The sequence below is a fragment of the Phaenicophaeus curvirostris genome, chromosome 10 (genome assembly GCF_032191515.1).
Source record: "Phaenicophaeus curvirostris isolate KB17595 chromosome 10, BPBGC_Pcur_1.0, whole genome shotgun sequence".
NCBI classification, from domain to species: Eukaryota; Metazoa; Chordata; class Aves; order Cuculiformes; family Cuculidae; genus Phaenicophaeus; species Phaenicophaeus curvirostris.
Genome location: NC_091401.1, coordinates 4,824,007 through 4,848,038, shown reverse-complemented (window position 1 = coordinate 4,848,038; position 24,032 = coordinate 4,824,007). Strand labels below are relative to the sequence as shown.

General features: G+C 63.6%; 3 protein-coding genes across 7 annotated transcripts in view; 2 read left to right on the top strand and 1 right to left on the bottom strand.

Moving 5' to 3' along the window:
- Nucleotides 1-6,734, bottom strand: part of LPP (LIM domain containing preferred translocation partner in lipoma) — a 741,798-nt gene extending 735,064 nt beyond the window's left edge. Inside the window, exon 1 of the mRNA XM_069864453.1 lies at nucleotides 6,710-6,734. The gene's annotated coding sequence lies outside the window, so the exon portion shown is untranslated. The remainder of the gene's footprint in view (nucleotides 1-6,709) is intronic.
- Nucleotides 36-16,732, top strand: TNK2 (tyrosine kinase non receptor 2). 5 transcript variants are annotated; one of them, XM_069864443.1, is made up of 17 exons: nucleotides 39-694; nucleotides 825-1,116; nucleotides 4,913-5,090; nucleotides 5,236-5,306; nucleotides 6,475-6,687; nucleotides 6,772-6,924; nucleotides 7,120-7,397; nucleotides 7,471-7,597; nucleotides 7,692-7,838; nucleotides 8,649-8,743; nucleotides 11,600-11,794; nucleotides 13,217-13,308; nucleotides 13,822-13,866; nucleotides 14,236-15,548; nucleotides 16,023-16,118; nucleotides 16,207-16,334; nucleotides 16,447-16,732. In XM_069864443.1, the coding sequence occupies exons 1-17, from the start codon at nucleotides 111-113 to the stop codon at nucleotides 16,451-16,453; spliced, it is 4,014 nt and encodes a 1,337-aa protein (XP_069720544.1). In that variant the 5' UTR covers nucleotides 39-110; the 3' UTR covers nucleotides 16,454-16,732. The 5 variants fall into 5 exon arrangements, with proteins under 5 accessions (XP_069720546.1, XP_069720547.1, XP_069720544.1 ...); XM_069864445.1 differs by lacking the exon at nucleotides 11,600-11,794 and having other exon boundaries at nucleotides 36-694; XM_069864444.1 differs by lacking the exon at nucleotides 13,822-13,866 and having other exon boundaries at nucleotides 40-694.
- A 1,673-nt stretch (nucleotides 16,733-18,405) lies between these two features.
- On the top strand, nucleotides 18,406-24,023 carry LOC138724730 (uncharacterized). The gene is made up of 3 exons (XM_069864949.1): nucleotides 18,406-18,537; nucleotides 20,772-23,819; nucleotides 23,920-24,023. Exons 1-3 carry the CDS (start codon nucleotides 18,474-18,476, stop codon nucleotides 24,021-24,023), a joined length of 3,216 nt encoding a protein of 1,071 aa, XP_069721050.1. The 5' UTR covers nucleotides 18,406-18,473.
- Nucleotides 24,024-24,032: the final 9 nt, after the last annotated feature.

Here is a 24,032-nt window from a genome sequence, read left to right as displayed (position 1 = left end):
AGAGGGGCTGCCCATGTGGCATTGGGGTACGGGCCAGTCCTGATGTGCCCGTGAGGGGAGTCCCCATCCATGGGGGTGGCTTCCCAGTGCCCCTGCCCCTGCTGGGGGCCATGCCTCGCGCGGCACCTGGCACAGGTCTCGGAGACCCCCAGCTCCCTGCGAGGGGCTGGAGGGAGAGGATTGATCCTGAGAGGAGTCCTCCTGGCATGCACCCCCGGCCTCCATCCCTGCAGCGCCCGCTGGGCCTGGCTGCTCTCCCAGCTCTGCCGTGCTTGCGCCAACGCTGCTGGGTGGCTGCGGAGCAGCCATCTTCCCAGCGCATCCCATCCCCCTCTGTGGGCGCAGGGAAGCGGGAGGGATGCTGGGGATGCTGCCAGCCCCGAAGCCCTCCCCACCCCTCTGCAGGTGCCCGGGACAGGGGTACGGTGCCTCTTCGCCCACCTTGCTTGCCGCAGAGCCTCGGCTGCTGGATGATGCTCCCCCCTCATCCTCCTCCCCTGCCCGGCTGCCTGCACCGCATCCCTGCTGGTGGGCTGCACCACGCTGGGGTGGGGGGAGAAGGGGGCTGCGAGCGTGGCGACAGGGCTGGCAGCGATGCCACAGCCCCTCTGCTTGGGTGCCGGAGGGGGGACGGCAGGTGGGCAGTCGAGCTGCCGAGCCAGGAGGAAGACGGCTGTGCCAGGCTGGGATCAGGGTGAGAATAGACGCCTGAGGGGCTGCCCTTTCTCTTTCTCTGTCTCCTCTGCATCCTTCCATCCATTCCCCCCTCCCCTCCATCACTGTCACGGTCACCTTCACCCTCTCGCTGTTTTCCGGAACTGCAGCAACTTTCTGCCATGTGATCCCGAGCCCAGCTCCAGCCCTCGCCACCCCCAGGCAAGCGTGGGCGTCTCTGCGGAGCCCCCTGCTCGCCACCACGGCACAGCCGCCACCCCAGCCATGGGTGAGAGATGCGACTACCAGCGCCTGAGCAGCGCCGACGAGGAGGACGAGATGCTTGGCCCGCTGCCCCACAGCCTCTCTGACAGCACCGGGCTGCGGGCCCCGCGGCCAGGCGGTGGGCACCCTGCGCCGTCCCTCCGGCTGGATGTCGCCCCGGCCATGCCGTGCCGGCGGGTCAGTGCGGGGGGAGCTGGTGGGGGGAGCAATGGGGGGCACCCAGCTGGGCTGTGGGTCCCTCAGAGGGGCAGAGCCCCGCTGTGGGTCGCGGGTCGGTGGCTGGCATGGAGCTGGGGACAGTCCCTGCATGGCATCTTCTCTCTCTTGCACTCGCGGTACCCCATGGCGCCTGGGTTGGCATGGGGATGGCACCCCCTGCATGGCTGCGCTTCCGTCGCGACCCGCGGGAGTGGGGCTGCCTGTTCCTTCTCGCTGGGGAACCCAAGGCACGAAGGAATGGTGTGGAGCAGTGCAGCTCAGCCAGGCTTTCGGCACAGCGCGAGATGCGAGAACAGTGCTTGGTGCATTATGGTGTCCCCTGGCCACAGTGCCCTGTCCAGCCAGTGGCCCAGTGGCTACCATCACATCTAGGGGTTCCACTGGAAGGTGTCAGGCTCTGTGTGGGGATGTTGGGTGTGGTGGGGAGTGTGTTGGTGCACGTGGACGTCGCCGCGGAGGTGTTGTGACGTCACCGCAGAGGTGTTGGGATGTCATCGTGAACAGGAGCAATTGGGAAGGGGGTCGGATACCCGTGTGCCAGCTCAGGTGGGTGTGCGCGGCCGTCTGTAACCCTCGGTGAGCGTGGATATTGCCCGTGCCCTGCCAGCAGGCAGAGGTGAGGAGCACGCCGCGCTGAGCGGGGCACCCGTGGGCGCACAGGGGTGCAGGCGGCTCCGGGTGTGCGTCAGGCGGAGGCGGAGGAGCGGAGCAGGCCGGCATGCTGCCGCTGGCTGTGCGGCGCCGCGGTGTTTGCGCACGTGCAGCTGGGCAGGGCAGTCTAGCTGGAGGGGTGCACGGAGGTGACGTGTGCGTGGGGGGCGGCTGCGGTTGTGCAGGTGGCAGGAGGCATGTGGGGCGCTGGGGGTTGCACCTGTGTGGTCCCGGGGTGCACGTGAGAGTCGTCACCACCCGTGGATGAGCCTGGGTGCGTGCAGGGAGCATCCCTGGGTCTGCAGGGTGGGGGTGCACATCGCTGCGCATCTGCAGGGCGTGGAGAGCATCGGCCATGGTCTTTGCCGCCTGCAACGTCATGGGGGCTGGATGGGCATCTGTGACACTTCCCTCCCACTCCCTCGGACAGGGGTTTGCTGGCAGGACTCTGCTTATCGTTCTTGAGGTTGCGGCTTCACTGCCTGCATCCATAGGTCTATTGCAGAGAGGGAAACTTGAGGCACAGAGCCTCTCGGTATGGTGGGCATGGCTGGGTCCTCTGTCTCCGTTTTGGAGACCAGTGTGACCAGTGCTCCCAGTGCAGGTGCTGAACGGCTCAGCCTTACCTGGGGTTTGGAGGCTCAGGGGGCAGCGCAGGAGGCTCTGGCCCCGCTGGGTGCCAGTCTCAGTGAGTGCCCATCCCAGCGGGTGCCATCCCTGGCTGACGGGGTGATGCGCTGCTGCAGGGCAGGGAACCCCCCACAACCCTGGTGTCCCCTGGGCAGGGGAGGGGGGAACCGGCGCGTGGCAGAGGTTGGTGCCGAGGGCACAGTGCCCGGGTGTCTCTAGTCAATGGGCTTGTTGTGCCAGGCGCCTGTGCTGCCGGGTGCCAGCTGGGATCCCGGTGGTGGCGGTGAAATCTGCAGCAGAGCCTCCTCCGTGCCTGGAGATGCGCTTAACCCCCTTGGTCGTGGCACGGGGGAGCCAGGCCGGCGGGGGCGGCAGCAAGAGGTTGCTGCGGGTCTTTCCTCTCTCACGCAGCGGCTGCCGGTGCAGCCAGCTGTTCTCCCCAGAGAGCCCACGGATGGACAGCGAGCTGAGCTCGGGTGCCAGCCCTGCCAGGGAAGGGGAGCCAGTGCCAGGGTGCTGGGGGCACCCGCAGATGCCCACGGAGGCTGGCAGCCAGGCAGCGGGTGTGTTTGCCAAGCCAGCGGCTCCCCCCGCAGTGCCCATCACCCTGGCGTCGCGCCCGTGGCCTCGGTTGGGAAGCAGAGAGCCGGATGTCTCCTCTCCCTCCCTTCCCTCCCCGCTTCCTGGGGGGAAACTGAGGCCCGGGAGTGTTTCCCAAGGCCGGGGCGAGTTTCCATGGAAATGGGAGCGGGGGTCCAGGCTCTCAGCTGCCAAGGGAGAAAGCGGCACATTGATGGGAGCCCGGCCCCCTGGGCACGCGTCCCAACCCTGGCTGAAAATAACCCCTCCCGGGGAGCGCTGCGCGGGCAGCCGGCCGGCACCGAACCCGCTGTCGGACAGGGCTCCCCGAGAAGCACCTTCAGCCAGAGAGTGACCCCAGCCCTGCCTGCTGCTGTCCCCCCGCCCAGGCCCTGTTGCGTTGGAGAAGGGGAGGGCCAGCTGGGAAGATCGAGAGCAGGACGGAAGGAGTAGGAGAGCCACAGCCCGCGTCCGGCCCACGGACACCCCGAACCCCTTTTTCTGCCCGCTGCGGGGCTGATACATGGGGCGGCCGAGCCTGGGGGACATCTCTGCAGCCGAGCTGACGGGGCTGCGGGTGCCCCGGCTGGACTGAGCGGGCTCTGCCGTGGGACGCCAGCGCCGGCAAAGGGACGTCGGCGGTGCCAGGGGCTCGCGGCGGGCAGCCAGGCAGGATGCGACGCTTCCAGGCTTTGCGCCGATCCTTCCCCTTCCTCACCCGCTTCCGCCTCTACCGAGTAAGTGCCGACCCCTGCTTCGGGCAGACCCCACGCTGGCTGTCACCTGGCCCTGTCCCCGCTGTCCCCAGCCGGCTGCGGGCACGCGCCGAAGGCCGGCGGCCGCTCTCGCCCCGCATGCCCCTGCGTTCCGCCACGCTCCCCCGTGCCCAGCTGCTTGCTGCACCCGCCGTATTTTTAGCCCAGTGCTGAAGGCTGTAATTGCGGTGACACGGCTAAGGGACCTGAGCGCGGAGGGCGAAGGCGCCTGGGGCCACATCATCTCCTGGCAAGGGAAGGAGAGGATGAAGGCGGCTGCCCTGCGGTGGGGCTGGGATGGGGGGTCCCATCTCCGCTCTGGCTCTCAGCCACAGGAGGCAGAGCCGTGTTCCCTTCCAGAAAGGTGGTGATGAAAGGGAGGAGGGGAGAGTCAGGACAGCAGGCAAGGATGGGGAGTGACGGGGAGCATGTTTTGAGGTGGCATGGTGAGACCTGGCCCTACCACCTCCCTCTCCGGCCCTCACTTGGAGGGTGTTACTGGTGGTTCTGGGGTGCCCTTTGCTGCAGCCTGAGGGCACCAAAACCCCTGGGGACCCCAAAGTCTCTGTGTGCGCCCTCCCTGCCACCATCTGTGGCAGAGGGGTTCCGCTGTGGGTCTGTGCCCCAGCCCAGCAGGTTGTGCAGGGATGCTGAGGTGACTGTCCCTGCTGGGGACAGCTGTCCCCTCCCCGGCCAGCCTCTCCAGCTGGACAAAGGGAGCCCAGCAGGCGCAGTGCCAGGCTTGGGGTGTCCCCCCTGCAGGTGCAGTGCCAGGCTGTGTGGTGCCCCTCAGCTGGGGGCTGCTGCTGAGAACATCCATCCCATGCCCTGAGGCTCTACTCCCTTCTGTGTCCCTGGGAACAACCTGTGCTGGGGTGGAGGGGATAGGCCTGTATTTGTATGGGCAGAGCAGGGGGCACTGCCCATCCCCAGGGGTCCTGATGATGGGGTGCTTCTCTCAGCACCCCTGGGGAGCTGGGACGACGCTCAGGAGACGAATCTCGCTGGCATCCCTTACCGCCCTACCCAGGCAGCATCCTAGCCTTGGCTCTTAACCCCTCCGGGTGACTCCCCCAAGGGGGACAGGGCAGAGGGGAGGAGGGCAGGGTCCCCGCTAACCTGGCATGGTGTCCTGGCAGAGGCTGAACTGTAGTATGCAGGCGGAGGAGGGCACAGACTGGCTGCTGGAGCTGCTCACGGAGCTGCAGCTGCAGCAGTATTTCCTGCGCATCCGGGATGAGCTCAACGTCACCCGCCTCTCCCACTTCGAGTACGTCAAAAATGAGGATCTGGAGAAGATTGGTATGGGACGCCCCGGTACGTATGTCCCCCTAAAACCTCTCTGCATACCCCCCGCCAGCTGCATTGCATCTTTTGGGGAGCCCAGAGAAGCGTGTGGCCCGTGGGGCTGGAGGGGACCCCCATCCCAGGCTGGGTCAGTGATGGTCCCTGTGTCCTGCAGGCCAGCGGCGGCTGTGGGAGGCAGTTAAGCGAAGGAAAGCCATGTGCAAGCGGAAATCCTGGATGAGCAAGGTAGGGATGGGAGAGAGGCGGGTGTGACAGGGAAACTGAGGCAGGCAGGAGGAGTTGGACCTCTCCCCATGCTCCTTCCTGGTGCCTGGCTCTCCCTGTGCCGCCGGTGCCAGGGGGTGGCAGGGAGATGGGCAGAAGCCCCTGCCATGTGTGCTCTGCCTGTGGTGTGACCCTGCCAGGATGCATCCTGGTCCCACACAGTCTCCTGGGCCACTTCTAGGTGAGGGACAGCCCTGCTGCCCCATCACTTGGGAAATTCATTCCCCTCGCATATCTCCCTCTTTGCGAGGAAACTCATTCGCAGCTAACAAGCCACACAGCCTGCACATCTCACCCCAACCAGCTTTGTGGGCGGCAGCCCTGCCCACTTTTCAGTGGGGGGTCATAGCCCTGTGCCTGCAGGCTGGGAATTCAGTAGGGCAGGGGACCCCAGGATGCGCGCGTGTGCCCCCGATGCCAGCCATCCCTTCCAAAGCCAGCACTGCTGCTGTCCCCAGCACCTCGCACCCTCAAAAGAGCAGGATGGTTGCCATCTAGACTCTTGGTTGTGGCCTCTCCCCATGTGAATCATCTGGGATGGGACAGGCTTTTAATAGAAGGCGACTCAGCCTCGCACCAGGCACAGAAATGCCACCTCCCACCTCAGCCGTATGCTGGTCCCGGCCCACCCACACCCCACACTGTGGGTCTTGGCTACCGAGGCTGGGATGAGCCCCATCCCATGGGGCACATCATTGGTCCTGGCTGTGGGGAGAGGCAAGGAGAGCCCGTTCTTGTCCTCTCCGGGCAGCGCGCCTTGCAAGGCGCACGTTGCTGTGGGGATGTGTCACCATGCTCAGCCCAAGCTGGAGGTTTCTCTTGGCTCTGAGCCCAGGCACATCACGGAGCCTCAGCTCAGCCAAGGAGGAGTGCCTGGGGCCCTCCAGCTACCAGCCTGGTTTGCCGGGGATGCTGCGGATGCCCTGTGGGGTCATGGTGAGAGGCATGGCCCTCTCTACCTGGATTGCAGCTGAGGTGCTCCTGCAGCCAGCCTGCTCTGGGTAATCACTAGGGGGTCATCATTAGGTTCCAGAGTGTACGGCCTGGGCAGGGGGTCCTCCCAGCGCTGCTCACTCACAGACCCGAGGTATCTCTATGCCTGCATCTCACCTGCCTCCATGTCCTGCAGGTGTTCAGCGGAAAGCGCCCCGAGTCAGAGCTGCCACCCCAGCCCCAGAGCACCTTCCGCAAGCCCCCGACGCCACCGCCACCCGAAGCTGGGGGCCAGCACTCCCTCACCTGCCTTGTGCGGGAGCGGGACCTCACGCTCTTTGAGAAGTTGGGCGATGGCTCCTTCGGAGTTGTGCGTCGCGGGGAGTGGTGCACCCCCGCCGGCAAGACGGTGAGGGGGCCACGGGGAACACCTGGGTGATGGGACCACGCAGGGAGAAAGATAATTCAGGGCTCATCTGTGCTTTGGCTGTAGCTGAATGTGGCCGTGAAGTGCCTCAAGACGGATGTGCTGAGCCAGCCAGAGGCACTGGACGACTTCATCCGGGAGGTGAACGCCATGCATTCCCTGGACCACAGGAACCTTATCCGCCTCTATGGCGTGGTGCTCTCCCACCCCATGAAGATGGTGAGTGCAGGGGAATGGGGTCAACTCTGATGCTGCCCCACTGGGGTCGCAAATGACGGGGCAAGCAAAGCCAGGCTGGATCCATACCTTGAGTCCTCTGCTGGCATTATCAAGGGGAGCACAAGAAACCTGGAAACAAGTCCAACCAGGGTGTCCCTGGCCTGACCAACCTGCTGTCTCCTCCTCATGGTCCAGGTGACAGAGCTGGCCCCACTGGGCTCCCTTCTGGACCGCTTGCGGAAGAACCAGGGCCATTTCCTCATCTCCACCCTCTGCCAGTACGCCATCCAGGTGGCCAAAGGCATGGCCTATCTGGAGTCCAAGCGCTTCATCCACCGTGACCTGGCTGCCCGCAACATCCTGCTGGCCTCCAACGAGCTAGTCAAGATCGGGGACTTTGGGCTTATGCGGGCCCTGCCCAAAAACGATGACCACTACGTGATGCAGGAGCATCGCAAGGTCCCCTTCGCTTGGTGAGCTCTGGAGGGGGAGGCCTGGGGATGCAGCTCCCAGGACCTCCTAATGCTCATGCCCTTCCCTGCGCAGGTGTGCTCCTGAAAGCCTGAAGACACGCACCTTCTCCCATGCCAGTGACACCTGGATGTTCGGAGTGACCCTCTGGGAGATGTTCACCTATGGGCAGGAGCCTTGGATTGGCCTCAATGGCAGCCAGGTGGGTGTACAGCAGGGACCTACCCCCCTCCCACCTCACCCCAGTGGTGCTGGGGGGTACCTGGGACCCCCTGATGGCATCCCCTGCCCCGCAGATCCTGCACAAGATAGACAAGGAGGGTGAGCGGCTGCCGCGGCCTGAGGACTGTCCCCAGGATGTCTACAATGTCATGCTACAGTGCTGGGCACACAAGCCTGAGGACAGACCCACCTTCGTGGCCCTACGGGACTTCTTGGTGGAGGTAGGTGAGGAGGGAGCGGGACGGGAGCCCTGACACCCATTCCCACCAGCCCTGCTCAGGCGTGGGCAGACTTAAGGATGTCATCGAGGCAGGAGGTGATGTCGTGGGGCTCAGGCCAGGTAGCCTTGCAGGCTGGGAGGTGGTGACACGGTTACAGCAGGAACACCCTGGGTGCCACCTTGCCATTGCCAGCTACAGGAATGTCACAGATGAGGCTCTGGAGCGAGTCCAGAGAAGAGCAACGAAGCTGGTGAGGGGGCTGGAGAACAGGCCTTATGAGGAACGGCTGAGAGAGCTGGGGGTGTTTAGCCTGGAGAAGAGGAGGCTGAGGGGAGACCTCATTGCGCTCTCCAACTACCTGAAAGGAGGTTGTGGAGAGGAGGGAGCTGGGCTCTTCTCCCAAGTGACAGGGGACAGGATGAGAGGGAATGGCCTCAAGCTCCGCCAGGGGAGGTTCAGGCTGGACATTAGGAAAAATTTTTTCACAGAAAGGGTCATTGGTCCCTGGCAGAGGTTGCCCAGGGAGGGGGTTGAGTCACCTTCCCTGGAGGGGTTTAAGGGACAGGTGGACGAGGTGCTGAGGGACATGGGTTAGTGATTGATGGGAATGGTTGGACCTGGTGATCCAGTGGGTCCTTTCCAACATAGTGATTCTATGGCTCTGTGAGGAGGGGCTGGAGGTGGTGCTGCTGTCTGCCCATGCTTGGGGCTCCCTTGCCCTGTGTGGGGTTGCACCCGGCCTCAGGATGGGGCAGGGATGGATGGGGGTAGGGGGCTGCACACCCGCTCCTCACCCCCCTCTTCCCCCAGGCCCAGCCCACTGACATGAGGGCACTGCAGGACTTCGAGGAGCCCGACAAGCTTCACATCCAGATGAATGACATCATCACGGTCATCGAGGGCAGGTACTGCATGGAGGGGCACGGACCAGCTCGCCAGCCTGCGTGGGGACGGGGGACCCTGGGATTGAGGAGACTGCAGGCGCCGGCAGGGCCGTGGGGAGCAGGGCTGGGGGCTCATCCCCCCGCAGCCCCCCTGGCTGTGTCCCCCGCGAACACAGAGCTGCCTCGGCTCCTCTGGGAGGAGGCGTGCGATCCCCCAGCCTGGTACTGGGGGGCACGGCTGCGGCTGCCCACCCTGCCGGCTCACCCCACTGCGCTGTGGGTTTGCCCCACACCAAGCCTCCCCCCGTGTCCCCTCCCCGCTGACAGCCGTGGGGACAGGCCACCAGGCTCCTGGGGCTGGACCCGCTGCTGTCACCTGGCCAGGGGATGAGGGGGGCACGACCTGTGTGTCCCCCAACCCCCCAGCACCTCGGGCTCTGCTCCTCAGGCCCTGTCATCCACCCCCTTCCATCCATCCCCACGGGGGCCTGCGGGCTGGGGGCCACGCTCGCTCCCTGCGTCCCCGTCGGGGACCCCCGAGGAGGAGGAGGAGGAGGGGGAGGAGGGCTGTGTCCGCCCCCGGGGCCGGTGAATCAGCCCGGATTTGTGTGTCTGCAGGGAAGCGGGCTCCTCCGCGGCCGCCAGGGATGACTCTTGCCCAGGGTCTGGTTTAATTGCAGGGAGGGGAGGGGAAGGGAGGGGAAGCGGCGTCGGCGGAGGGAGGGAGGGAGGGAGGGAGGGAGCGGCGGAGGGCGGCGCGGCGGAGCCAGAGCCGCCGCATCACGGCCGGGCTGCGGGTCCCGCTCCTGCACCGGGTGAGCGAGGGACGGGCTGGGATGGAGGGGGGGGAGACACACGCAGCCCCCCCTGCCTCAGTTTCCCCGCGGACGCCGGTTTGGGGGCGGGGGGGGGGGGGCGGTAGGAGACCCAGCGGCTGCCGGAGGGGACCCCCCACCCCGTGCCTCAGTTTCCCCGGGGAGAGCTGCCCCCCCTCCCCGCCCTGCCCCGTGCCTCAGTTTCCCCGGGGGTTGTCACCCTCAGCCCCCCGTGCCTCAGTTTCCCTGGGGAACGCGGGTGTTGGGGGTGCTGGGTCCGGGTGAACGGGGCTGCGGCTCTGCAGCCAGGGGGCTGGGAAGAGCCCCTGCCCCCCCACGCCTCAGCTTGGTCGGGGATGCTGGTGTTTTTTTTTCCGGGGTGCTGGATGCCGACGAGCAGAGGGGTGCGCGCTGGGGCTGGGGGCTGGCAGGAGCCCCAGCAGCTGCCTGTGCTGCCGAGGGGCTGGGATGGCAGCCCTCGGCCCCTGCCTCAGTTTCTCCGGGTGGGGTGTGAGGGCGGCCTCAGTTTCCCTGCTGGGGAACAGCCCTTGCCCTGTGCCTCAGTTTCCCTGCTGGGGAACAGCCCTCACTCTGTGCCTCAGTTTTCCCACTGGGGAGCAGCCCTCACCCTGTGCCTCAGTTTCCCTGCTGGGAAGGGCAGCCCCCTCCCCGTGCCTCAATTTCCCTGGGTGGGGGGAGCAGCCTTCACCCCGTGCCTCAGTTTCCCTGCTGGGAAGGGCAGCCCCCTCCCCGTGCCTCAGTTTCCCTGGGTTGGGGGAGCAGCCCCCTCCCCGTGCCTCAGTTTCCCCGGGTTGGGGGAGCAGCCCTCACCCCATGCCTCAGTTTCCCCGGGGGCGGCTGGCGGGGGTTCCTCCTGGGGGTGTGGGGTGGGGGGGCCGCATCTAAACCCGCCGGGGGCACCGTAAACACCCGCCACCCGCTTTCAAGCCCCTGCGTGTCGATCGGCGGGCGCCGGGCGTGCGTACGTGTGTGTGGGCAGGGGCAGGGACCTACCTGAAAGCCCCCGGGGATGCAGCCGGGAGGGGAGAGGAGGGGGCTCCGGGGGGACTGGGATGTGAGAAGTGGGGGCGGCAGGTAACGAGGGGTGCCCGGTGCTGAGTAAGGCGACTGTCTGGCTGGCGGCAAGCGGGGAAGGTAAACAGGAAAAAGGCTGAGCTGGTGGCCAGGGGTGACTCACAGGTGACTCCAGGAAACCCTGGGGCCCGTGCCAGCCTTGCTGCTGGGCTGGCAGCGCGGGCCGCCTGCCACCCCCTGCCCGCAGGGAGCCGGGGGATGTGATGGGAGCAGGGCTTGGGGGGATTGTTTCAAGTCGGAACCCCTGTCCCCCAGTTGCTTTAGCAGGGGCTGTGTGGGAGGCACCTCTTGGGGTGCTTGTCCCGGCATCTTCGTTGTCCTTGTACCCCGTGCTGCCCCTCTCCGAGCTGGGTAACTGCCCTGTCCCAGCCTGGAGGTGGCACGCTGGGCTCTCCCACGTCCCGTGCTCTGGCTACCCTGCTCACGTGGCCACGGAAGACGTTGCAGCTGGAATCCCCGTGCCTGCCTGTCCATCTTTCCCTGCCTGTGCCATCCTGCACTGAGCTCACTGATAACACAGGAAGAAAACCGAGTAGACTCCCCCCGAGCCTCCTGTCCCAGATTCCCCTGCAGGACTGGGATATTGGATGGTTCACCAGAAAACTCCATGCGCATCCCTTGTGCCATCCCTGGTCACAGGGAGACCCATGGTGAGCAGCTCGGTGCAGGCATCACCCCAGGGTTCCTGCATCATTTGGAGCGGCTGGGCAGAAGAGGAAGGGGTGCATCTTTTGGGGGACAAAGGGGGAGCTTTGTTCCCCCCTGCCTGTGCAGGGTGGGAAGCCGAGCACGCTGCTGGTGTACGTTGGGATCCTGGGCACCCAGGTTCCCTTCCCAGTTGTGCCACCGCCTGCCTACGTGGACTTGGACAAGTCATCTCCTCTTCTCTCCGTTACCATGACAGGCACATGTCCCCCTGCCCTCCCCCAGTCCCCTCATCAGTAACGAGGTCCTTTTTATTCCTTAGGGCCGAGAATTACTGGTGGCGGGGTCAGAATAAGCGGACCCTAAAAGTGGGCCAGTTCCCCCGAAACACGGTGACCTCGGTGGCGGGGCTGTCGGCCCACGACATCAGCCAGCCGCTTAAAAACAGCTTCATCCACACAGGCCATGGAGACACCAACCCGCAGCACTGCTGGGGGTTTCCCGATAAAATTGATGAGTAAGAAACTTTTTGTCTTCTCTGCATCCCCTGCCTGCTCCCTGCCTTCCCTGCTGCCTGCCAGGCACGGAGTGAGCTGCGGCTTGGCCGCCCCCGCTGCCTTGAAGCATCTCTTCCCCACATCCCCCTGCTGTGCTGGGGACGGTGGCTCTGCGTAGGGTCTCCGCGGCTCGACTAACTCGCTCGCCTCTTCTCACTAACAGGGTTGGGGATGAAGTGGGGGCTGCTGCGCTTTGGGGGGCTGCCCTGGGGGGTAGCACCTTCTCCCAGCCCTGCAGCCCCTCATGGGGATATCTGTAAGCACCACCGTGGAGGTGGCCACTTTACCCCGGTGCTTTTGGGGTGTTCCAGGGCTGCTAAACACACGCCTTTCAGTGTCGGGGTGGAGGAAGGCTGTGGTGGGGATGCAGCCTGGTCCCACACTTTTAACAGTGCGAGTCTTTTCAAAAGCAAAACGTGAAAAAAATCCACCACAATGCTTTTTCCCCTTGCTGTTCTATCAGGATTGGCCTTGGTTGGTCTGTTATGGGGAGCAGGGTTTGGGTACCCGTGCCCCATGGTCCCCTGGACTGGCAGTGTCCAGCGGAGGTGCCTTGGCTTGGGGCAGTGTGCATGAGGTTCTTCACCAGAGCTGGGCTGAGGGCACGTGGGAGGGCTGTGTGTAGGGGGAGGATAGGATTTCAAAACCTGGAAAGCTCCTGTTGGCTAGAACCAGCTCCTGTGCCATGCTCGGTGCAGCCGATCCCCTGGGATCGTGGTCCCCGCTACCGTTTGGCATCCCAGCCCCGGGACAGCTCTGCGGGCAGCCTTGGTCCCAGGCTGATCCCCTCACAGTGCTGGGGGCTGCGCCGGCAGCCCTCGGAGGGCTGAACTGCGGCACCGTGCATGCGGACTCCGCTCGTGCCCTGGCAAGCCTCCCCGCGCCCCGCTGCGTGGGCACAGGCTCTGGGTACGTGCCACCCGGCTGCCGAGAACGCACTGAGCTCGGCACACGCCCAGGCCTTGGGGCTGTGCCGGCTCCCACCGGCTCCCTGCCTCACCACACCTGGCTTGCGACGGCTCGCCCAGGCCTCCCAGCACACTCGTCATCCTGGGGTGCTGTGTGCACCCCGGTGCCGGGGGGCTGTCCTGGGCACCGCACCCCTGCGCCGGGCATGGCACCCTGCTTGCGATCCACCAGGTACGGCGCATCCTGCATGTGGAGCTGGAGAAGGGTCGGTGACACCGGGGTGGCACCAGGCTCTCTGCTGTAGCGCTGAAAGCCTGTGGGGCGCGGCGTCTCGACGCTTGCGGAGATCGTACTTGCTGGGAATAGTGCGTGGTGGAGGGGCCGTTGGGTGTTCTGAGGGACACGGTGTGGGGGCAAAGGGTTCCATATAGCCCTCACTGATTCCTGGGTGTTCTCCTCCTCTTTCCCCACAGGCTGTACCTGGGAAATCCCATGGACCCTCCTGACGTTTTAGGTGTGGACCCAAGTGCTGCCAGACCCACACAGCTTCCAGGCAGGGCTAAAAGTGAGCAGCTTTCCCCCTTCCCCTCTGCCACTCGGCTGTACGAAGCCCCTGTCCCCATGATCTGCTTCCAGGGTGATGGGCTGGACTCTCTCCTTTCCATCTCTCCACTGGCACTTGCTTTTTGCAGACCTGGGGGGAGCTGGGACGATGTCACCTGGCCGCGTACCACTGCCAGCAGCGTGGGCCGTCAGGGGCTCTGCCCAGCTGGACTATGCCCTGCTGCCCTTTGTCCAGGTCCCTCATCCCGTCCTAGCCTCCCATGGCTGGGCTTCCTGCTATTGGGGGATCCCAGCGGAGCTGCCCCAGAGAGGGAGCTCAGACACTGTGTGGGTGCTGTAATCCCCCTAAACCTGCACTTTTCCTTTGGGGAGGTTTCCAACCAATGTCCTCCCCGCACCCCGCTGGTTGCAGGGGACACGAAGCATGCGCTCTGCTAACGAGAGCCCTGGCTGCTATTGCTCCGTGCGCTCACTCCACACCTCCCCTCCTCTTAGGCTCTTTCTTCTCCTGCAGGGCAGCCGCCTCCACGCCCACCTCAGCCTACCGTCCTGCTCACCAGTAAGTTGGGCTTTTTTGGGTGCTGCTCCCCATCTTTTCTGCTCCCTTTTTTTTTCCTCTCTTTGCTTGTTTTGCTCCCTCTGACCCTTGGGTGCTGCCAGCTGTGGTGGGGTCACAGATGGGGGAGCCAGCCTGGGACAGGGGGCAGAGTGCCTGGGGGCTGAGAGGTGGGGAAGGACAGGTTGTCCCATCCTTCCTCACCCCATGACCCCCCAGCCCCCTGCCCTAGTGTCCATCGCTGTACTCAAGGGGGAAGCAGAGATGGCTGAAGCTATGGGGCAGTTTGGGGGCTCAAGGATGCAAGTGCCTCCCCTTGCGCCCCAGGAATGTGTGCTGGGATCCTCACCATCCCTTTCCATCCCATCCTAGAGCCCTGCTATGATCCAGTCAGTGAGGAGGAGGAGGGTCTGCAGGGGAGTCTCCGGAAGCTCTGCCTGAAGAAGGCAGGCGCAGGGAAAGGTCTGCGACCAGTCAAGCCGTCGGCACGGGTACCGGGCACCAAGGTGGGCGAGCGGCAACCTGGCCGTCTGGCAAGCGAGGGGCCAGCAGGCAGCGAGGTGACCCTCATCGATTTCGGGGAGGAGGTGCCCCAAGGTAGCCCCTCACCAGTGGGGGAGCTGACAGCCCCGTCATTGGCTAAGCTGGCTATGGAAGCCTTCTCCTTGCTGGACAAGACCCCACCGCAGAGCCCCACGCGGGCTCTACCCCGGCCTCTCCACCCTACACCAGTGGTGGACTGGGATGCCCGCCCTTTACCCCCGCCACCTGCCTATGATGACGTGGCACAGGATGAGGATGATTTTGAGGTCTGTTCCATCACCAGCCCGCCGAGCCGGCGGGGCAAGACCAACTACGGCTTCGTGGATGAGGGTGAGCGGGGGCCAGTGGTAGAGGACAACCTCTTCCTGCCCCCCAAGGAGACCAAGCAGCCCAGCCTTACGCAGACTACCGAGCTCTTTGAGGAGCTGCAGCAGGAATGCATGAAGAGGCTTAATGTCCCCCTAGGACCAGCCACTCCTGTAGATGACAAGCCCCAGATCCCACCCCGTGTCCCCATCCCACCCCGGCCCCTACGCCGCAATGAGCCAGGGCGCTGGTCAGGGGATCTTTCCCCAGCTTCTGGGGGTGAGGAAGACCGGCCACCCCAGATTCCTCCCAGGGACCCGCTGTCGCAGCCCACCTCCCGAACGCCCAGCCCTATGGCCCTGCAGGTGGGCTCCCCCCAGCAGCGCACTGCCCTCTGCTCCTGCCTCTCCACCTCGCCGGGGAAGCCCATGCCCACCACACAGAGCTTTGCCCTGGACCCCAAGTACGCCACCCCCAAAGTCATCCAGGCACAGGGCAAGGACTGCTCGAAGGGACCCTGCATCCTGCCCATCGTGAAGGATGGGCAGAAGGTCAGCAGCACCCACTACTACCTGCTGCCAGAGCGCCCTGCCTACCTGGACAAGTATGAGAAGTTTCTCAAGGAGGCCAAAAGCCCTGAGGAGGCGTCAGCATCCCGCCTGGTCACCACAGCCACCGTCCGTCCTATGGTGCAGCAGCCACTACCAGACTGCAAGGCCAACTTCTCTTCCAACAACAGCAACCCTGGGCCCAAGTGCCTGGTGAAAGCTTCCTGCAGCCTCCAGAAGATCGTGTACGACGGGCCAGACGGCTGCCGCGCTGCCAAGATCCGGCTGGTAAGCACCATCCCCAGTGCGTGCGAGTAAGAGGGAACGCAGCAGCCATGGGCTCACTTGGTCAAGAGCCATGTAGCCTGTGCCTCAGTTTCCCCAAGTTCAGCCCCAGGGAGGTGGCTACAAGGGGTCCCCAGATGCACTATGGGACTTAAATGTTACTGCAATTCCAGAATACGTATCGCAGGCCCATTTAACCTAAATTAGCCCTACCCACGGACTCTGGGAGGAGGGAGGAAGGTATCTGTCACTTCAGTCTGCTTGGGCTCTCCAGGTTGAGTGTGGTGGCCAGTAGTCTATGCTTGAGCCCAGGAGAGGCTGAAGTATGGGGAGGGCTGAGTATGGTCCCAGCTCCAGGCTTATGGTGCTTCCCAGGGACAGAGCTGGGGTGGGGGCAGTCCTGGCACCCCTTGCTCTAGCCACGGGCTCTTTGGTGCCCAGGGGTCGTGGCGGCCAGTGACCACAACCTCCCCTCAGGTGCAGGACACAGTGCATGGTGTGACCACCGAGGAGTGCCAGGCAGCCCTGCAGAAGCATGGCTGGAATGTCCAACGGGCAGTCCAGTACCTGAAGGTATCGCATGCCCCCATCCCCTTGCCCCGACTCTGTGAGAGTGGTGACACCCCTGTCACCTCCCTCACCCTGCCCTGTCCCCTTGCAGGTGGAGCAGCTTTTCTGCCTGGGGCTGAAGTCCCGTGTCGAGTGCCACCGGGTGCTGGAGATGTTCGACTGGAACCTGGCCCAGGCTAGTTCCCACCTCCTTGATCCCTACAGCACCACCCGCCAAAAGTAAGGGCATGAATGGTTTTTGCGGGTGGGGTTTTCATTCCACGCTCCTCTTAGCCATCTGACACCCGTCAACCCTCCTGAGGTCATGTCCTGTCCTCTCCTCTCCTTACAGGCGGTGACAGCGGGGATGGGGCGAGCTGCGTCGGATCTGGAGCAGGCATTTCATCGCGGGGCCACCCCTCTGGTGCCCACCCCCAGCCACGCAACCTTCTGCTGGACTCTGGACTGAGCCTTCCTTGGGGAAATGGGGTCACCTCAAAAGGGAGCCTGCCCAGCACCCCAAACTTGCCAGGATGCCTGTGCCCTGACTTTGGCGATGAGCTCCGTCCCCTGGCCCCTTGTTGAATTGTTTTTGTAAAGAGAAATGTTAATTTTAATATATATATTATATATATATATATATATAAAATATTCTATGAAGAAGAGGAGGAGGGTGCCTGTGCCCGTCTCCCAGGTTCATCCCCACCGGTGCTGGTGATGGCTCCCAAGCTATTTTTGTGTGCAAAAAATCTCCCTATCCAAGGCTGTCCCACCCCCAGGACCAACCCTTGAGGGCTGGGCGCAGTTTTTTCCCCTGTGGCAGAGCCCCCCTTGCCCTGGCACCCCACGGCTCTGCTCCCAGGCGCTGCCTGACTCATGCCTGGGCGGGGAGCGGCAGGACCTGCGTCGCGCTCCCACCCACGCGCGGGGCCGTGAGGGGCATTGTGCAACCGGGTGCCAGGGCGCAGCTGGAGCCAGGTGCTGGCGGGGGGAGTGGGGGGCTGTGCCCTCCCATGGGCTACCAGGGCAGGTGCCAATTCTCCCCCCCGATACCCTCCGAAGTGGGTGTCGCACCCCCTTAGCTGGGTTGCCTGAGGTGCCACCTCGCAGCAGCGTCTGCGTGCAGATGGAGGAGGACCCCTCAGCCCAAACCCGCTGGGTCCATAAGCGCTGGCGGTCCCCTAGAAGCCCTCTACTCCAGAGCTGGTTGGTTCAGTGGAGAGATGCTGCCACACACGGTGAGTCACCTGGGAGGAAGGGCTGCCCTGGCATGGCCAGGGGTCCTTCCCCGTGATAGATGGTACCTGACTACATCACCCGTGTGCTGTGTGCACCCATGGCCGTGCTCAGTTCCAGTATCGTGACTCTCCCTGAGCGTGCGGACAGGGATGTTGGTGCTGCTGCAGCCGCAGCTGCTCAGAGGTGCTTTGGGCTCTCGGTGTCTCGGTTTCCCACTATAAGATGCACCTACTGCAGCCTGGCAGCCAGGTGGGAGAGCTGCCAATGAAGCGAGGAAGGCACAACACCTTCACTAACTTATTTCCCCACCTTAAATGATCCCAGAATTGGACTGGACCCAGTGAAGAAGCGAACGCGTTTGCTGTGGTGGACCTACTGGGTCCTTTTGCACGGCTGGGACTCTGTCCCTGACGGAAGGTGACCTGCAACTCGGGGCAAAGCCCAGCCCCACCACCCATGCAGCAACAACCCCCCCGGCTGGGTTTGTGTGGGCGTTTGCCCCGATGGCACCGATAACCCCTGCGCGCAGGGCGCCCGCGGCAGTGCCGGTGGTGCTGGGAGGGTGAGCTGGGACAGGGTTAGCCTGTGGGACCCTGGGGCAGCAGGAGGAGGCTGTTCCTTCCTTCTTCCTCCTTGGCAGCAAGCCCATCGCTGCCAAGGGTTATCAGCTGCGCGGCCGAGCGTGGTGGGGACCTGGCAGCAAACAGGGGTGCATGGGGGGACGCAGAGACCAAGGCCGACCCACCCCTCCCAGAGGTGCGGAGCAGCCCTGCTCCCACTTGCCATCCCAGAGCCTTCGGGCCAGGTGACTTTGTAGCCCCTTGGGCATCTCCTGGGGGCTGGGGACCCCAACCTCGGAGTGTCAACCATGGGATCATCCTGGAAAGGACCTTAAAACCTCCCGTGGCGAAATGGGTGTCGCTCAGAATCAGCGGGTCCCCAGAGCTGGGATGAGGCCAGCTCCAAGGTGGGCTGTGATGCGGAGCCGTCGGTGCCCCAGGCGCCGGGCACGTGGCACACTTGTCCCGTCCCCCCTGCTCCAGGGGAGTGCTTACCGATGGAGCCACCCCATTGCGTCCAACCCATTGCGTCGCTCCCCTGGGAGACCTGCAGCCCCGTCCCCGCTGCCGAGGAAGCACCATGGAGTGCCCGGGCCAGTGGCCGCTCTGGAGCTGGATGCTGTGGGCAATCTGGGTCCTGCCAGGTAAGTGCTGGGGTCACCCTCACACCGCTGGTCTGACTGGGTGGTCGATACCCTCTGGGTGATGGGCTGTGACCGATTCTGGTTGCTTGGATGTTGCAAGTTTGAGCCCAAGTGCCCAGCTGGGGCTTGCCCCATCTCTGCCTGCTCGTGCCACAGCCTTGGTGCGGTCCCCCAAGTGCAGCCGGGGAAGCAGTGGGTGTTGCGGGTCAAACAGGGACTCGGGCTCATGAGGAAGGTGCTTGTTCTGCTTTTGGTGTTGTTCGGCTGTGTAGGGATCAGCCCCAAGGGCAACGTGTGGCCTGGGAGCACCTTTCTTCTGCAGCAGGGAGAAGGGATGATGGTGACAAGGAACCCTGGGCTGGGTTTTTAACCTGTCCTGCTCTCACGGATCTGTTCTGCCACCAGCACTAGGTGGGGAGAGTGGGGAGCAGCCCCTTGCCCCTCTGCTGGCGCTGGCAGAACCTGGCAGCGTCCGCTCCGTGGCTGACAGCGCCGGTGTCGAGCTGCCTCCAGACCTGGGCACGTGCCACGTGTTCCCCAGCACCGCAGCCACCCAGCCCGAGCGCCCCTCTGCCCCCAGCAGCAGCACCGGCTCAGGTAAGGAGGGCAGGCAGCTGGGCACAGGCAGGTTCCTGCCTGCTGGGGCTGTGGCGGGGTTGATCCAGCTGGGGCCACCTTGTCTCGCCCTGCAGGCAGCCTGGTGCCACAGGTGACGCTGAAAGCGCTGGTTCCAGCCGGGAGCGGTGGTGAGCGGGGGACGGGTCTGGCCACACAGGGCAGCCCCCAGTCAGGGGTCCCCTCACCAGGTGCTGCAAACCACCCCACCACTGTCCCCCTGGCTCCTACTAGCTCTCAGCAAGGGCAGCTTCTGTCCCTTGCACCAACAGGACACGCGATGGGTCTTGCCATGGGCAGTGGTGGTCCTGGGCCAGCATCAGCACCAGCTCCAGGTATCCCAGCTGTAAAGGGGACTAGCAAACCACCATCAAACAGCAGCACTGCTCCTAAACAGGCTTTGGAAGCCTCCAGAGTGGCTCCGGACAGCATCCCTGGAGAGGCAGTACTGGGAACAACTGTCCCCATGCAAGAGGGGGTTGCAGCTGACCCACCCGTCGTTGCTGCTGGTGCACTGAGAGGTGCCCCTCCAGCACCAGGGCAGGGTCTGTCCGTGCCAGTGACACACATTCCGGCCGCTCAGCCTATGCCAGGGACAAAAGCATCTTCCTCAGTCACTGGAAAATGGATTGATATCAATGAGATGGTGCAGCTGGGCAGTTCTGTCACCGTGGAGGGGATGCCAGGGACACCGTGGACCACGGTGCCATTGCTCCCGCAGGATGAGCACAGCACAGGGATGTCGCCCCCCAGCATCAGTAAGAGCTCTGATGAGCTACATACAACCGCAGTGCTCCCATCCCAAGAGGTCATGCCAGGGCTGGATAAAACCACCTTGCCTCCAGCCAGAGCAGCCAGCATCTCTTGGGATGTGGGCAGCCCCATGAAACCAGCTGCAGCTTCAGCAAGTCCTGCCCCTGGCCTCCTCGGGGGTCCCACACACACAGCCACAGGAGCCAGGATGGCAGCCCCACAGCCTGCAGACCCCCCAGCTGCATCCTCGGCAAAGGTCGCCTTTTCTTCTGCCACCACTGGCATCAACGAGGCTTCAGAGCCACCAGCACGTGCCTTATCTGACGCCAGCCATGATGCCTCACAGGACACTCCTGTGCCCCCTGTTCAGCCTTCTCCAGCCCTTTCACCCCAACACCACGGCGATGCCGTGCTGGATGCAAGAAAGACACTTTCCACCAGCCACAGCTCAACCCCCGGCACAGCCGGAGAGGGGCTGCCTGGAGCCAGCGCTGTCACCCACCCTGGGGTTACAACACTAGCTCTGGGAACATCACCTATGGCGAGGGATGTAACCGCTGCAGAACACGTCTCCACCACATCATTCCCAGCTCTGGGAAGCACTGGCACTGAGCTGGTGTCCATCAAGAGTGAGCCCAGAGCCATAGCGGGCACCGCTTCTCCAGAGACCGAGACCATCCCACAGGGGCTCAGCATGGGGCTGTCCCCAGACACAGCTCCCACTGGCCCTGGTGGTCCCTCTCCAGGGTCCTTTGTGCATTCCATGTGGTCTCTGCCCAGCCAAACCCCTCCAGCAGACCCTGGGGCCACCACAGCAGAGGCAGCTGCAGCCAGATCCAGCGTGGCCATGTCTTTGTCCCTCACAGGCAGTGGTGGAGCAAAGCCAGATGGGGACCCTCGAGCCACTGCTGCACCAACATCTCACGGCGTTGGGACTGGACCAGCTGCCCATCCATCCTCTATTACTAGCAACACTACAATTAGTGAAGCAGGGATGGAAATAGCATCACTGGCTGGTGGCAAGACCACCACAGCACCGTGGGACAGCAGAGCCACCTTGGCTGTGCCTGATGCATCTCGCAGCCAGCCTGGTCCCACCATTGGCTCGGCACCCTTGGGAACTGATGGCACCCCTGGACCAGCACCAGTCTCACCAGTCTGGGCTGAGCCCCAGAGTGGGGCAGCTCCGAGGGCAGAGATGTGGTCGCTCGGCACTGCACCAGGTATGAACATGGGTGTTCCAGGCACCCTGAGAGGACCCAGAGAAGCCAGTGTCCCTGTGACATCGCGAGCAGGTGTTCCCACTCTTCTGGAAGGCAGTACTACTGCAGAGATGGCTCCGAGGGTGTCCCCACCCAGCATCTCCACAGAGGCGACAGCAGGCTTGTTCCCACCATCCACAGCCACCCCACCACCGGCAATGGGTGCTCCGGGTGACCCCCACGCCGATGGCAGCAGCGCAGGGCCACTGGTGAGGGTGGTATCCCTGGAGGTGGGGACAGAGGAGAACCCAGATGCCAGCGCAGCAGGGCCAGCTCCCATCCATATGGTTGTCGCTGTCAGGTCATCAACAGAGCCGCTTGCTCAAGGGACCGATGATCCAGAAACCAGGCCCCCAGCAGATCTGCCTCTCCCAGCTCCCAGGGGCAATCACTCAGCCCTGTCCGCCACGGCAAATCTCAGTTTAGTGCTGGCCAAAGCCAGTCCCCTCCTCAACACCACTGCTGGCAAGACGCTCCAGCCCGTGACACCGCTGCACCCCAAAAACGCAGCCTCAGAGGGAGAAAGAGACAGGTCCCAGCTGGCAGATGACAACAGCATCACACAGGCAGCTCTGGGTTCAACCCCAGCTGAGAGCACAAGGGTCGGTGCTGTGACAGGTACCCTCTACAGTGGTGACACCGCCCTGGGGACATCCTTGCAAGCATCACCCCCTGGTGCAGCCAGAAGCACGGCTCAACCCAGCACAGCTGCATCAGACCACAGCTACCTTACTGCTGAGCCCACTGAGAACACGGATGTGGACATGGGCTTTGGTAAGGACACAGCTTCTCCCAGCACGGGGAACAGGGCTGTAGGGCTGCCCAGTCTTGGGGGTGGAGTGGCTGAGCCAGGCTCTGGTGATGCCAGTTCATCGACACGCTCTGCCCCAGGCAGCGAAAGCCCTACTGCAGTGGCCATCGCGGGCACGGTGTCACCCACAGCCCCAGAGATGGCTCGAACACCTCCCTCTGGCCTCCCTCACAGCACTGCTGAGCAAGACATCAAAGTGTCTCCTGTCCCTGGGAGCACCCGTTCGGTGGTGGTGGCACCTTCTCTCACCACTAGTGTGAACCTCACTGATCCAGCAATGGGAGCACACGATGCCAGTCTCAACAGGGTCATGACACCCCCCTCTACTGTCCCTAGCAGTTCCTCTGCTCCGCACAGCTCCCGTGTCACCCTGAGGCCACCCCCTGAGGCCACCAACAGCATCCATGACCCCACCTCAAGGATTCTCAACCTGGTTGCCGAGGATGAGCCCACAGCCGGGGTCTCCTCGCTGGCTGTTGGCCACACGCAGGCATGGGAGGCTACAGCTGCATCCCAGCCAGGTGCTGGGGGTACCACAGCCTGGGCAGCCACCACCCCATCCAAGAGGAGCACCGAGGGTGCAGCACCCCCAGCTAGCACCAAGAGCATCCACGTGCCTGTCTCCAACACCTTTAGCACAAGCTTGGCCACCGCACCAGCTGTCAGCATTTTTGCTGGCAAAACCATCCTGCCACCCACCTCAGGGGGTGGGGAGAGCTTTGTGGTGACCAGGGCCACTGCACTTGTGCCGACTGCCGTGGCAAAGGCCACCAGCACCAGCAGAGCCCTGTCCCTTGCTGTAACACATGATGAGGCAGGCAGAAGTGGAAGACCTGTCCTGTCCCCTGCAGTACGTACCCCCTCGGTGGAGACATCGCCTGACATGGCAGTGCCTGCTCCACACAGCCCAACGGGGGACACGGCAACAGCCACGTCTCTGTTTGGTGTTGGTGCAACCAGGGAGCCAGCGGCTGGACAGACTCTCCCAGACCCAGCAACAGGTGGCAGTTCTCCCACAGCCATCAGCATCCGTGCCGTGGGACAGGCAGTGACCACATCACCCCCCAGCTTCCAGACATCCCGTGGGGCAGCTCGGGGAGAGAAAACAGCTACCACTGCAGGCAGCACCATGACCATCGCTGAAGGCAGCACTACAGGAATCGCTGAAGGCAGCACCACAACCATCACTGCAGGAAGCACCACGTCCATCACTGAAGCCAGCACCATGACCAACACTGCTGGCAGCACTACAGCCATCGGTGAAGGCAGCACCACATCCACCACTGCTGGCAGCACCACAACCATTGGTGAAGGCAGCACCATGACCAATGCTGCTGGCAGCACCACATCCAACACTGCAGGTAGCACCACAACCATTGGTGAAGGCAGCACCATGACTGTCTCTGCAGGAAACGCCATGACAATCGCTGCAGGCAGCACCACGACCATCGCTGAAGCCAGTACCACGACCAACACTGCTGGCAGGATCACAACCATCAGTGAAGGCAGCACCACATCCATCACCGGTGGCAGCATCACGAGTATCACTGAAGGCAGCACCACAACCATCGCTGGAGGTAGCACCACAACCATCGCTGGAGGCAGCACCATGACCATCACTGAAGCCAGTACCACAACCAACACTGCTGGCAGCATCACAGCCATTGCTGAAGGCAACACCACATCCATCACTGCTGGCAGCAATACGACTATCACTGCTGGTAGTATCACAGCAATCGGTGAAGGCAGCATCACATCCAACACTGCTGGCAGCATCATGACCATCACTGAAGGCAGCACCACGACCATCACTGAAGGCAGCACCACAGCCACTACTGCAGGCAGAACTACAGGCATCACTGAAGGCAGCACCACAGCCACTACTGCAGGCAGAACTACAGGCATCACTGAAGGCAGCACCATGACCAACACTGCTGGCAGCATCACAACCGTCACTGAAGGCAGCATCACATCCACCACTGCAGGCAGCATCACAGCAATCAGTGAAGGCAGCACCACAGCCACCAGTGCAGGCAGCATCCTAACCATCGGTG